The 14335-nt window shown below is 41.0% G+C and overlaps 1 protein-coding gene across 4 annotated transcripts in view; it reads left to right on the forward strand.

Moving 5' to 3' along the window:
- The window catches only part of tnca (tenascin Ca), a 43996-nt gene that overhangs the window by 6356 nt on the left and 23305 nt on the right, over positions 1-14335 (forward strand). For all 4 annotated transcript variants that reach the window (XM_042509279.1, XM_042509280.1, XM_042509281.1 and 1 more), the window contains exons 2-6: positions 6244-6806; positions 8168-9481; positions 10357-10620; positions 12568-12683; positions 13542-13695. In XM_042509279.1, coding sequence (XP_042365213.1) covers positions 6329-6806; positions 8168-9481; positions 10357-10620; positions 12568-12683; positions 13542-13695 — 2326 coding nt within the window. In that variant the 5' untranslated portion in view covers positions 6244-6328. The remainder of the gene's footprint in view (positions 1-6243; positions 6807-8167; positions 9482-10356; positions 10621-12567; positions 12684-13541; positions 13696-14335) is intronic.

Genomic DNA, 14335 nt, shown 5'->3' on the forward strand with positions numbered 1-14335 from the left:
GCAGTGAGACAGACAGAGCGGAGTGTCTGAAACAGCCAAATTTACAGAGGTGGAGAGTTCCTTCTTTAGACATCTACAGACTACTTTGTGTTAATTTCAGGTCTAATCAGACTTTGGATGAATTATTTAGAAACACCAGGACACATTGCTCCGTGTCTCATTGAGCCGCTTGCGCTGAGCTCTCGTTACTATCACCAGGGGCAGATGTAATATTTTGGGGGCCTTGGGCCACAAGCACATGACCTTATTTTTTCACTCTTTCTCAAAGTGGGAATGTTGGCAAGCTGTTGGCAGCTATATGAAAAATAGGCCTACTCAAAAGGGTTTTTTTCCCCGAGTAAAATGAGTCCTGCAGTCAGGAGAGGTTGAGCATTTATCAGCACAATGTGCTTAAATTTACCTGAAGTTTGTTTGAGACGGAACTTTTATTTTTTATATAATGCTGGAAAGTTTAATAAATAATAATAAATCATATGTTTATTACACTCCAACACACCATGGTCAAATGAAACAGTGTCAGTGAACTATGATATCTTCATATCTCACTTAGGAGTAAAAGGGAATCTTAAAGCTTGACATAAATAGTGATTTGATGTGTATCGTGATATATATCGATATAGACTGATATGAAAAAAAATTATTGTGATAAGATTTTTTCAATATCGCCCAGCCCTATTCACAATATCACTACTTCATTTATGCGCTGCAGACCTTCTCAGACCTTTTGTCCTTACTAAACACAGAAATACAACCGCCTGCCTCTGGATTCAAGTTTCTGTTTTACACCGAACTAAGATTAACATTGGCTTGATTGCCTCATTAACTCATCGTAAAAGACATTTCATTTATACATGACAGAAACAACAACAGCAACAAACCTTACCCAAACTGTCTTAATTAGTTTTATTATTGTTGCAGTTAGTTAGTCCACTGTTCCAACAATCAGCAACTTAATATTGTACAAAATATACTCTAAATCCACAGTTACATATGAAAATACTTGTTTTTCCTTGCACTCTCTCTGTGTCGTTTAGGGCCAGCTATTTACACTCCTGTAGTGTTATTTCCACTACTCACAACTGCCATGTTTCTAAACTCAGCTGCTTTTTTAACCAGTAGAAACTGACCTTTGGTGGTGCATGATGTGCATGACACACAATACAGTGACAATACAGCATCTCCATATGAGTTTATTAGAAAGAGGAGGGTCTGTACTTGACAGTATTGAAAATTATATCTATGGGATTTTTAAATACTCTGGTATACTGTGATACTGTCTAAGCCTACTTGGTGTGAAATCAGTCTGCAGATCCTGCAGTTCAAAATAAGACCAGCCTTTTCTATTGATGTCAGTTGCTGAGCCATGATGAAGGCCAAAAGTGTGGCCTGCAACAGATTATAGGGCTTGTTTTTAGCCCAGCTGATTGTGAGAAATGCTGCTTTAGTGATTTAATCACTTTCAGTTCCTACAGGCCGCTTAAGATGAGTGAGGTGTCAGCAGTCATTGAAGCCATGAAACGTTCAATAGATTAGATTTTTTCAAAGATTGTGAATCATCAAACCTGCTAAAGATCCTTAGCTCATAAATGTGCACCAAAATGATTAGGCTGATGGGACCACTAGTTTGTAGGATTACCTGTGGACAAACAGATATGAGCAGATACACAAACAACCAAACTCATGGCCCGCCAAAGTTTACACCTGGTGGGGATAACAAAAAGGAAGAGTTAATAAAAATGTAGGTGGTATTCAGTCGTTATGGTGGTCTCCTCTGATCTCATCTCACTATGTACATACAGAGACTGTTGGCCAAAAGCCTGCATCTTGTCACATTGTGCTCTCTTTATTCCTGCTTGTGTTTTAGTGTTTTTTCCTAAAAATAAATCTGAGGCATCCCTCACAGGAAAATTTATCACAGCATGTGCAGAGCTCCTTCATATTTTGGACCCCAGATGAATACACACAGGCTCAAGCTGCTCATTAATCCTGGACCCGTCTGTCTATAAGCTTAACAGCAAAGACAACCCATGTGGAACAGTGGCAATTTGTCACTTAAAAATCTTCTGAGATTCTCATATACGGGAAGATATTCAGAGCCTGTTTATACCAGGTATTATCATGCGTCGTGGGTGATCTGACAGCGACAGATCTAAATACAAGTACGAACGACTACCAAAAGGCTTTTTGATCCGATCGCTCAATCCACTTGTAAAGGTGGCTTGGGACGCATTTTACATTGAGTTGGATGAAGTCGTGACTGCAGCGAGGTATCAATACTTAATACCTTTGAAGGTATTGACTGAAATAACCCATTGCCAAGTAGTATCGAAATTTCTCCAGTCAAATGATACTTGCATTTGATCCTTTTTGTACCCAGATGTAGAAAAAACATACTATTTGTATGGTTTTACTCACAGCCAATCACCGCAAGCGTTCACATTCGAATTGTCATACAGCAGCAGCTACAGTCTATACACTCTGTGGTGTTGTGCAGCCGAGCACAGTGTATTTGATAGTGTTGTAGTAATTTGTGCACTGGTAGGGAGTGGTGATGACAATTTATGCAACTAAATGCTTCCGTTCACATAATGGGCATTGAATAGAGCAGAAAAGGCAAATGAAGAAAATTAATTTCTTCTTGAAAATAAAAAAATAAGAACAATACTTAGCCCTATGCATGACTGCCCGTTGTGCCTTTGACCTTTTGAATTTTGCTGGCAGTGATATTTCCGCTGTTGCGACACAGCCGCTAACATAACTTGCAGGCAGCTAGCGAGCATGTTGATGTAATAACTGTGTGCAGGGCCCTTTGACCTTGTAGCATAGGGAATGTCGGCAGTGTGTCAGATCAGTGACACATGCAACTACCAGGTATAAACAGGCTCTTTACACCTGTCTTGGTATGAGTTTAGCAGTGTTCACGTCAAGAGGCAGTTGCATAATTACTGTGAAATATTGTGGATTGACACTATATTAAATGTTGGTGTAATAACATTGAATGTAGGTGTACAGCTGATATAAAGTGTCCATCTTTGGTTGGTTTTTCAGGCACTTCTGCACTAAGTGTCAAATTAGGAATTTTAGAGTTTACCAGTCGTGATCACAGCTTATATCTTAAACGCTCTTTAACGTATTTATGAATGCTACATTAATCCGTTAATGTGGGGCCAAAGGGTGGTAATATTGAGAGTGCAGTAAGAGGCAAAGCTGTGGGCAAATTTTGAGTATTTTCAGCCTTTTTTCTTCATATTTTGGTCATTTTATGGTGTAAGATATGTCTGAATGTGGATAAGTTGCTGAATTATTGATTTTGTTCTAGGATATAAAGGTTTGTTTTTTCTTTCCTTATGTGACAACCCCTAATATGCTTTTCTCCAACATGTCTTTGCTTGTTATTCTTCTTCATTATTACCAGTTTCTTCTCCTTCCTTTCCTGTTGTGGAACTCATCATATGTGGGCCTTTTTATGTCTTACACTGTTTTTCATTGCATTTTAATAGGTGTAGACTGGAACGTAAGCTTGGATTTATGATCAGGGTGCCATGATCCGCTTTGATTTTGTACATCTGGAGTAGCCTATAAAATATGTCCTATTCATAAATCAAGCAGGTGCAGTCATGGTTATATTAAGATGCAACAAACACCAAAGCTGAACTGTTGTTAAACATCTACTTTCATTACCTGATAGCCAAGTATCAGCTTTGTCTCAATAAATACTTTCCAGAAGTTTTCATGAGAATCTGAATGCGTGTGCACCACACGTCTCATGGTAGCTATCACTACATGAGCGATTCACCTCTGGAAATCATTTTTCATTGGTTTGCATGCGCAAGCATCTATCAGCCGCTACCAATCACAAAATCTGGAAGAAATCCCGCATCACTGACAGAGATGCAGCCCCTTTTTTAGAGGTCTGTAAAACCTCCAGACACAGCAGCAGACATGATCCTGAGGGCATACATCCTGTGAGGAAGAGCCCAGAGCACACAAACAGCACATGTCAGTTAGCCTGTGGGCCTTTCTATTGATTTTCAGTATGCTGCAGTGCTTACTGAGATCCTTTGGAAACTTAAGCACTTTGCAATACAAGCAGGCTTTCCCACGCTGAGGAATAAGCTTCTTATTAGTTCTAGTTTAGCTCCCACAAATTTTAGCGTTCTTAGTGTCCAGTTCATGAAGTCATTGTAGGTGAAAAGGAATCCTTCGGATGCAGTAGTAGTAGCTGATGAGGTGGGTGTACTTCTAGGTAGATGGGTACGTTGGTGAGTAGGAAGTGGGTATACTCTCTTATATATTTCAGGCTTTTTGGCTAATAGGTGGGTGTACTGTAAACGGCCATGAGAGAACTTGATGTGCCAAAACAACTGTGGCTTGGTGTTAAAGCCTTTTTTTTAAATGAAGTAGAGCATACACTGTTTTCTCTGGTTAACTCTACAAGAAATAGGTGGAAATTAAATCTGATGTGATAATCAGTCTGACTTTTTGGTCTGTTGACCTTTTAAAATTTGTGCAAATGCGAAGATAATTAGCAAAGCAACAGCGGTTTGTTTATTGTAGCCATATCACACAGAGATGAATAATATCACTACATTTTAAACCCGATACCCACAGTGGTTTGTTGTTTTGGCCCTGTGCTGAAATGTTTTCTTATTCCCACTCCTGCACACTCCCACCTGCACCCGGATATGTGTATCCACTTCCGCTTGCACCCACAAATAGATCCTTCTCTATTTAAACTGTACATTACCTTATCTCTAATTAATGATTTCTCAGTTCAGCATTTTAATTATACTTTATTATCCACCTTAATTATACTTTATTATCCACCTTATTTAGTGTTTTCTCATCAACTACTTGAATCTTCTCACCCCCCCTCCACTCCCAGCTGAAGCACTGTCTTGTCTTAAAAACTTGCATTATGCAAAACTGTGTTTTTGCCTCTGCTGTTTATACATGAAATCATTTGCAGCATCTTTTTTCTCTCATGGCTCAAGCTGTTCTTCCCAGCTGTCCTCAGCATGCTGTGAATGATTCTGCATGGAAAAAAATACATGTGAACATGAGACTCTGCGCACCACATTAATCTAGCTGTTTTTGGTCCGGTATACAATTTAAAAATATTCTCATCTCCTCAGTGCCAGACGCGGAGCTGCATTGCTCGTTAATGTTACACAAATACCCCGGTAACTTGTGCAAAGAGCCCGACTCAGGTGGCAGTGTGTGGGCTTTCATCTGCGCTGATCAGTTTTGTTCCTACTCGACTCTTTTCTAATCACACACTAAGCTGATCTTTAAAAAGATGTTGGTGTAGCTTCTTATTAGAGATACAACAATACAACGAAAAACAAAACTGATTTTCTTTTCAACTCCACTCGGTGTCTCCATCCTGCTAGGAATCCCGGGACCTGCTGTTTATTTTTTGACTGCCCGCCCCCGCCTGCAACAACGTTAACACTGCCCACTCTCGCATGATTTGGGTTGGATCACGCAGGACCTGCGAGATCCCGATCCCAATGCAGGGCTCTAGTTTGTTGTATTCTGTTGTCAGTGCAGTGACTTAGGTAACACTTGGCACAAGTCGTGAAAAAATCCCTCGCACATACAAAAAAGTCTTGTGTGAAGGGATCCTCTGACTGACCTCTGCTGTTTGTTCCGTTGAATACATTTGAATGCGATTGTTTCAGCGCTGTACTGGGAGTTGGAAAAATGCAGTAAAATTTCCAAAAAATGGGGAAAAAAGCTGTCATAGGGTAGCTTCATAGCAGCTCATTGTTTCATAAGGAGCACTGCAGGTAAATGATTCTCAGACTCTTCATGTTTGAGTTTCTTCTCGCATCAAAAGAAAATGATGCATTTTAGGGACTATGAATAATTCTGCCATTGCTGTTCATAAAACCACTGCACTTAGTTGCTGGTTGTTGTAATAGCTGCTCAGTTAGAATGGGTCAAATACAGAGTTTGAATATAAGGTGTATATATATATACCTTATCCTAGAACACAAAGTTAAACCATTAAATGTCTTGTTTTGTCTGACCTTATTAAAACTTTCAAAATATTTGATTTCAATAATGTCAGTTCAAGAAAAGCACCATCAGCAATTTAGATTGAAAAATGACGTAAACAATTAATCAACCACCCAAATAGTTGTCAGTTATCTTTCTTTATATGGACAAATCATTGCAGTTCTTGCAATACAACAAAATTGCATTTGTGTGATGAACCATTTTCTTTCTGTTTTACAGAAACCTCCACCCTTAATGACGATTGGCCTTTAGTTAGAGGTTCAAACCGATATTTATTTAATCAAATCCACGCCCCACATCTAGCATGGGTATACGAGGCGTTCTGGGCTGCCTCCTGCTGACTGCTTTGCTCAGCGTATCAAATGCTGGGCTCGTGAAGAAAATCCTACGGCACCGACGACAGACTCTGGAGTCCCCTAAAGACAAGAATATCACCTTACCGAACGCGGACCGTCCTGTGGTTTTCAACCACGTCTATAACATCAATGTTCCTGCCAGTTCCCTGTGCTCGGTGGACTTGGATGCTCCAGAGAGCACGAAACTCCTTCCCAAAGATGCAGCAGTCCCTTCAGGCCATCACATCACTGAGCACACCCTCGATGGGGAGAACCAGATCGTCTTCACCCACCGCATCAACATACCTCGACAGGCCTGTGGTTGTAGCGACGACCTGCCGGGCCTCAAAGACCTCATGAGCCGGCTGGAGATGCTCGAGGGAGAGGTTTCAGCATTGAGAGATCAGTGCACCACTGATGGATCCTGCTGCAGTGCCCAGGTCACAGGTAGGCGTGATTTTGTTATGCTTTGTCTGGAATGTAGATCACAGCCTTAAATATTTCTCTATAAAGTGCTACACTAAGAATATCACATAGCACATCTGTTCCATTCATCTGTTGAGGAGTTAAGGAATTCATTGTGGGGGAGTAATACTCCCAACAACTCTCCAGTTTGAATGGGGCTTTATTGGGCTGAAATGCCATGACATACAGTTGCTGAATATCAATGACTGTAGGAAGTCGTCTTTTCTAGTAGTTGCACTCTTGAAGGTCCAGTGTGTAGGGTTAAGGGAGATCTATTGGCAGAGATGAGATATAATGAGTATCTTTTCTTTAATGTGTAATTACCTGAAAATAAGAATCATTGTGTTTTTGTAACCTTAGAATACGCTAAAATTAGCCCAGAATGGACAAACAAAACAATGGCTCTAAATAGGGACATTCATGTTTCTATTAGCATTTCCACTGACCCCTCACATGTTTTTATCAGAGAATACCAAATTCTGAACCTCCAACAGGCAGTTCAGTCCCTCAGTTTAAACACAACAAAAATTGTTTATACATCTGTCTATCCTGTTGCTAAACAAAAATTAATGTGCTGCTGATTCAGATTGGAATCTTAGGAAATTAATGATGTGTCCATGGTCATCTGTATTTGGTATGCTTTTATGTGATGTGCTGCTTTGTGTAATTAATCGTCTAACTTGTGTGAATTTCTTTTGCAGGGCTGTCTGAGGAAACTGACATTAAAGTTGTATTGCATTGTGTAGGCAGATAATTCAGCTACCCATAAAAAAACTCCTGAATGTCTCAATCCTAAGAATCAGAGACAAAAGGTGAACACCCATTAACAGGTGCTAGGCTAGCAGGCTGTCTGTCCTACGTGTTTTGCAAGTAACAAACTGCCGGTGCTTGCAGTGATTTAGTGGTTTTAATCACCTGATCTGCTTGTTTTTGAGAGAAAGAGACCTATGTGGATATTTCAGCTCCTGATGAAAACCACCCAAACAATAAAAAAACAGAAGGAATTCTAACCAGGAGATGTTTCAGCTGGTTGCAATCTGCAATCCTCAGTGCTAGTTGCCGTTAAATCCCCTTAAATCTTACGCACTGCGCTTAGAATTGAGACTGACATTTTGGGAAATAAGCTTTTTTGTTTGCTTGCCAAAATTTAGAGATGAGAAGATCGATATCACGCTCAGACATTAGGGTGGGATCAATCTTCTCATCTAACTCTCAAGAATGTGAATAATGGCAGAAATTTTCAAGATGATATGTTTTTAAAAAACATAAAACTGATGGTGCTGTGTTACAAAAAAAAATACCACAGTGATGATTATCAACAAAAAATTATTTTCTTATTAAAGGTGCCGTGGGAACCAAACCTTACTGCAACGGTCATGGAAACTATAGCACTGACACCTGTGGCTGCGTGTGTGAGCCTGGCTGGAAGGGACCCAACTGCTCTGAACCTGAGTGTCCCAATAAGTGTCAGGGACAAGGACGCTGCGTTGATGGAAAGTGTGAGTGCTTCGAGGGCTTCACCGGAAAAGATTGCATGTTCAAGGTCTGCCCTGTGGACTGCGGAGCAAATGGCCAGTGTGTGGGTGGAGTGTGCATCTGCTCTGATGGTTTCTTCGGTAAAGACTGCTCTCAAACCAAGTGCCTCAACAACTGCCTGGGCCGCGGACACTGTGAAGACGGAGACTGCGTGTGTGATGAACCCTGGACTGGCTCCGACTGCTCTGAGCTCATCTGCCCCAAAGACTGCTACGACCGTGGACGCTGTGAGAACGGCACCTGCTACTGTGATGAGGGGTACACGGGGGAGGACTGTGGCGAACGCACCTGCACCAACAACTGCCATGGTAACGGTTTCTGTGTGGATGGCAAATGTGTCTGCGCCGCTGGTTTCAGCGGAGAGGACTGCTCTCGGCTCACGTGCCTCAACGACTGTAACGGCAGAGGTACGTGCTTCAACGGGATGTGTATCTGCGATCCAGGCTACCAAGGCGCAGACTGCAGCCAGTTAGCGTGTCTGAACAACTGTAACAATCGAGGCCAGTGTATAAACGGACAGTGTGACTGTGATGTCGGTTTCCAGGGAGAGGATTGCTCTGAGCTCTCCTGTCCAAACAGCTGCCAACAGAGGGGACGCTGTGTTAACGGCCAGTGTGTGTGCGAAGAAGGCTTTGCTGGTGAGGACTGCAGCGTCAGGACCTGTCCCTCAAACTGCTATGGTCGTGGCGAGTGTGTTGCTGGACGTTGTGTGTGTCATGCAGGCTTCACCGGTGAGGACTGTGCCGAACTGAGCTGCCCCAACAACTGTCAAAACCGCGGCCGGTGCATTGATGGACAGTGTGTTTGTGATGAAGGTTTCTCCGGGGAGGACTGCAGTCAAAAAGCTTGTCCCAATGACTGCCTAGCCCGGGGTCACTGCGTCAACGGCAAGTGCATCTGTCAGGAAGGCTACTCGGGAGAGGACTGCTCTGTGCAGGCCTGTCCAGGTAACTGCAACAACAGGGGGCGCTGCATCAATGGAAGGTGCGTGTGTGAGACTGGATATGAAGGGGAAAGCTGTGCGGAGCTGAGCTGCCTCAACAACTGCCAGGACAAAGGACGCTGTGTGGACGGTCAGTGCGTCTGTGATGAGGGATACATTGGAGAAGACTGCTCAGAAGGTAAGAAGAGGTTCTGTCCCCCACAGGCTCCACCCTCTTCCATGTTTAGGTAGAAGGCCCCTTGTATATTAATAGAACTTGGGTTAAAATAATACAAAAAAAATGTCTATTCTTCTGTCTTATACATGCTCCACCCTCTGCCCAAACAGTCCAGCAGAGAAAGTGAATAAACTGAGTCAGCCCACTTTAGATTAATTTCTTGTGTCTGTGCCATGCTGGTTTCATCAGGATCATCATGGATGACCCTGATGAAGGCTAAAACACATAGATCTAATAAAGTTGTTCCTAAAACTACAAAAGCTGCTGGAGCTCTTTAACCTCTTGCAGCTTGTAATGAGTTGACTTCTGTTATGGAATATCTTTGATTCCAAAAGAGGCTTCTCAAGTGCTATTAGAATGAGAGTTACGAAGCATAACCTTTGTTCTATCTCACATGGGCTCCTCACTTTACCCAAGGAGTCCAGTAGAGGTCTCTGGCTATGTTAATAGAACTAGGGCTACAATATCATAACCCTTGTTCAGCTCTTTGCAGAAACACAGAATAAAAGGTTTTGGCAGTTCCCAGATCCTTAAAGTTTCCATGTGTTAACTAGCTGTACTATAAAATCAAACCAGGGGGGATGTCATTTCCTCCTGTTCTCAAATTTCACTCACCACTCATCTTTAGAGAAACTATGTCAGTGAATATAAAGAGGTTTTTGGTTTGTGTGTCTGCACTTTGTTCACACTTTTTTGGCAGTTCCTCACGCCACGGCCAGATGTGGCTCTGGAGTTTTCATTAGCTCTGTCTGTGTGGTGTGATTGAAGGCATGAGAAACTCATCAAGACAACATCCTCAGCACAGTTCCTATGCTTTTTTTTTTTTTTTTTTCCAGTGTCTCCTCCAAAGGACCTTACTGTCGGCGAGGTCACCACTGACACAGTGGACCTTAGCTGGAACAACGAGATGTTGGTGACCGAGTACCTTGTGACGTATGTACCCACCCAACCAGGTGGTCTTCAAATGGAGTTCACGGTGACAGGAGACAAAACTGCTGCCACCGTCAGAGAGCTTGAACCTGGCCTTGAGTACCTGATCAAGGTCTATGCGGTTCTGAGCAACAAGAAGAGTGTTCCTGTCAGCGCCAGGGTGGCCACAGGTACATCCCAATTATCTCCATGCTATTTTTTTGTCAATACCCACTGGTGGAAAAAAGTGTTCAAAACTTTCAGTCAAGTAAAAGTGACAATACCACAATGTAACAATACTCTTTTACAAGTAAAAGTACAAAGAGTCAGCATCAATTTAGACATCATCTTAGATTACCAAAAGCAAAAGGACTATATGCAGAATGACCCATTTTCTCATAATGTTTTTTTTATGACTGGATTGTAATTATTGGTGCATTAATATATTCATCACTTTAATGTTGCAGCTGGTAAAAGTGGAGCTCATTTGACCTATTTTCTATGCTACTTGGTAGTGTGTGTATTTCCCCCCAGAGAGTGATAACGTTTTGTTTTAATCCATAATATTACCTCATAATTGCCATTTTGAGTGCATTAATTTTTGTATCATTAAAAGCTACAGTTGGTAACTTTTAGAAAAAAAAATTATTTGCTGAAACTCTGTATTCTGAATGAAGTACATAGGATGGATAGTCTGAAAAACATCATGTCTCTCCTCCTCTTACTACTACCTCTAGTTGTATTTACAAGGATCAGATCACACCACATTAAAAACAACCAATCACAGCAGAGGAGTCTCTACCACAGATGTCAATCATGTCAGTCACTGCTTGTGAACTACAGTCAAACTGTCAAACAAGGCAGCACTGATTGAATATCGTGATTCATATCTAATGAATCAAGATTCTGTCACTGCATTGCCCATTTTTCACCTCAAATGTTTTTTAGAAACATGTTTTAGTGTACGGTAAAATTAGAAAGTTTGTGACCTGGCTGCAATGTTGGATAATGTTGAGCATTGCACACAGGCAATTTTACAGCTAAACAGTACAATAAAATTTGTTACTGAAAACATCTGAGGTGAGAAATAGGCAATGTTTTAACAGAATCTTGATTCATATTTAATGAGCCAGGACCTTCAGGATATGTTTTTAGAAATGCTTTCAGAAATATATTTTAGTGTACTGTTTATCTGTTAAATGAGAAGTTTAGTGTCCCAGTTGCATGATGAAAATAGTCACTTGAAGTACTAAGAACTTCCCACCGGCCACAACGACTTTCTCATTTTATAGCTAAATAGTACACTAAAATATGAATACATCAGGCAAGAAGTATACAGTACAATAACAGAATCTTGATTCATGTTTGATCAGCGCTGCATAGTTTGACAGTTAGACTGCAGCTCATCAGCGGTGATTGACATGGTTGACAGCTGCTTTAGAGACGCTTCGGCTCTGACTGATTGTCTTCGTTCACTTATAGTAAGTAAGGCCATTAAAAGTGCTGGAAAGCAATAGAGTAGGCAGAGGAGTATGATTTTTTTCACAGATTGTCTGTCTCATTTAGTGCTGTGTGAATACAGTGACAGTTTCAGCAAATATGACAAAAGTTTTTTTTTTGTAATAAAAGTTGCTAACTACAGCTTTAATCTAAATCAAACTTGTAACTAAAGTTGTCGAACAAGTGTAAAATTGCAATATTCCAAAAGTTGAAGCATAAACTTGCAGAAAATGGAAATATTCAAGTTTGACTATCTCAGAATTGTTGGAAAAAAGGGATGACTGCTTGCTCTGTTTACTCAAACCAGGATAAAAAAAATGTGTTGAGTACTGTTGGAAAATTGGGAAAAAACAGGATGAACAGGAAGGCGATATTGGCACTCCAAAATAAAATGTCAACAACAATTGGAAATAATGAAAAGGTCACAAATGATGACATGCAGAGGTCGAAACAGGCCTGCACTACCTTGAAATTGTACTTAATTATAATTATATATATATATATATATATATATATGTATATATAGTATTGTACTTAAGTAGAATACCTGTACTTAGTTACATGTCACCGTTCTGAGTACCCATAAAAAGGTTGCTGTGGTTTAGCTATAATGTTTATTTTTGATTCCATTTTTGCAGCGCTTCCACAGCCAGAGGGGTTAAAGTTCAAATCAGTGAGAGAGACCTCAGTGGAGGTGGAGTGGGACCAGCTGGACATCTCCTTTGTTGGCTGGGAGATCTATTTCCGCAACACGGTCAGTCTACCCATCACTTTTAAAGTCTCGCCCAGGATTCTATTATATAAGCGACTGGGGGGAAAAAGTGAGAGGTGATAAAAGTTATGCCAGCATATTGGAAGTTTCAGCAAAACATGGATTTATTTCAGTGCTAACCATTAAAATTGCTTTGACATATGGGGAAAAAAATCCCCCAGTGAGGGCAAGTCTGGATGTCATAGACCTGCTGGTAAATCTGCCGCCTCCAATCCCAGCCAGTAATTCTTTGAGAGGAAATGACTGTGCCAGCTGATAAGTCAGAGGCCTCGTTTAAATGTTGCAGTTGCTGCAGAGTTTTGACCCATTTTTAAATTTGAATGTTCTTTCCTGACCTTCTTGTTAGTTTTGATAATGGACCGTGTGATGTAGTTTGTCATCTCACACGTTCTCCCGTACTGTGTAAACTGACAGCTGCTGTGTCATGCATACACAGATCAGATCAGTGCTCAGTTTTTTGCATGCAGCATAGTTCCAAACTTTCTATATCCTGATTCCTTAAGTGTCCTGGAAATCAGAAACACTTTTAAAGGAAGATGGCACTCTCTGATTCCATTATATTGGAGGGAAGCCAGAAATCTCTCCGGCCACTATCTCAAACACTCAGCTGCTCATACCAAAACCATCTAGACTAATAAATAGCTCTACCAGTAAGAGAATAATATGCACTCTTAATTTTGGAGTCAACTGTCCCTTTAAGTTAAAATATCATTAGTTTGGACTTGTTAAAATAATCTGGCATGAGAGAAATCTAAATACCAACCAGCTGAACGTAAACTTAATTGAGTGAGGAATTAAGGTTACATTTTACAGTAGTTTATGCATTTTGTGTCCTTGCAGAAAGAAGAAAATGGAAAAGTGGTGACCACCCTTCCACCTTCTCAGAATCAATTCCTCCAGTCAGGCCTTGGACCCGGACAGGAGTATGAAGTCTCTCTTAACATAATCAAGAACAACACCCGAGGACCCCCAACATCCAAAAAAGTCACTACGAGTGAGTCTCAAACTCTTAACAAACATTTATTCAGAGTGAAGTTTCTACCTAAGAATAGCTCAGGGTGGTATGATTAGGTCATTTCCTGCTCCGTCTGGCAGCTATTAGCAGTTTGGTATTTTCACTTCACTCTAGCACATGACAAAAAAAATACATAAATGTCAAAGAGTGAAATTCCATAATGAAAAGAAGAGTAATAACAGGAAATCCCTGCTGGCTCCGTAGTCCAATCTAACAGATTTTTAGCTAAAGAGTAATAATTCAGACACATTGCATGTCATCCTAGCGTGACCATGTAATAGTTTTTTTCGTTTTCACTTAATCTTCCCCTTAGCGGTTGTCCTCCTCTTACTGAAGCTTTTATTGCAGTGTTACTCCATACGTTACGCTGTTGTAAATCGTCCAGTTGCTTATGCAATCGATCAGGCACGCCAGGCCAAACAACTTTCATTGTGCATGGAAAAACCATTCCGTTTACAAGTGGGTGTCGATGGACTCCCTGGGTATCGGGCTGTTTTATTCCTGATGTCATTTATTTGTGCAGGCTGAAACTAGAGGCAGCTCCCAGACATGAATGATAGGAGTAAAGTTAAACCTTTCGTACCCTTTTTACCCTCAGAGGTCCTTTCAGCACAGCTTC

Source organism: Plectropomus leopardus, chromosome 20, assembly GCF_008729295.1.
Source record: "Plectropomus leopardus isolate mb chromosome 20, YSFRI_Pleo_2.0, whole genome shotgun sequence".
NCBI classification, from domain to species: Eukaryota; Metazoa; Chordata; class Actinopteri; order Perciformes; family Serranidae; genus Plectropomus; species Plectropomus leopardus.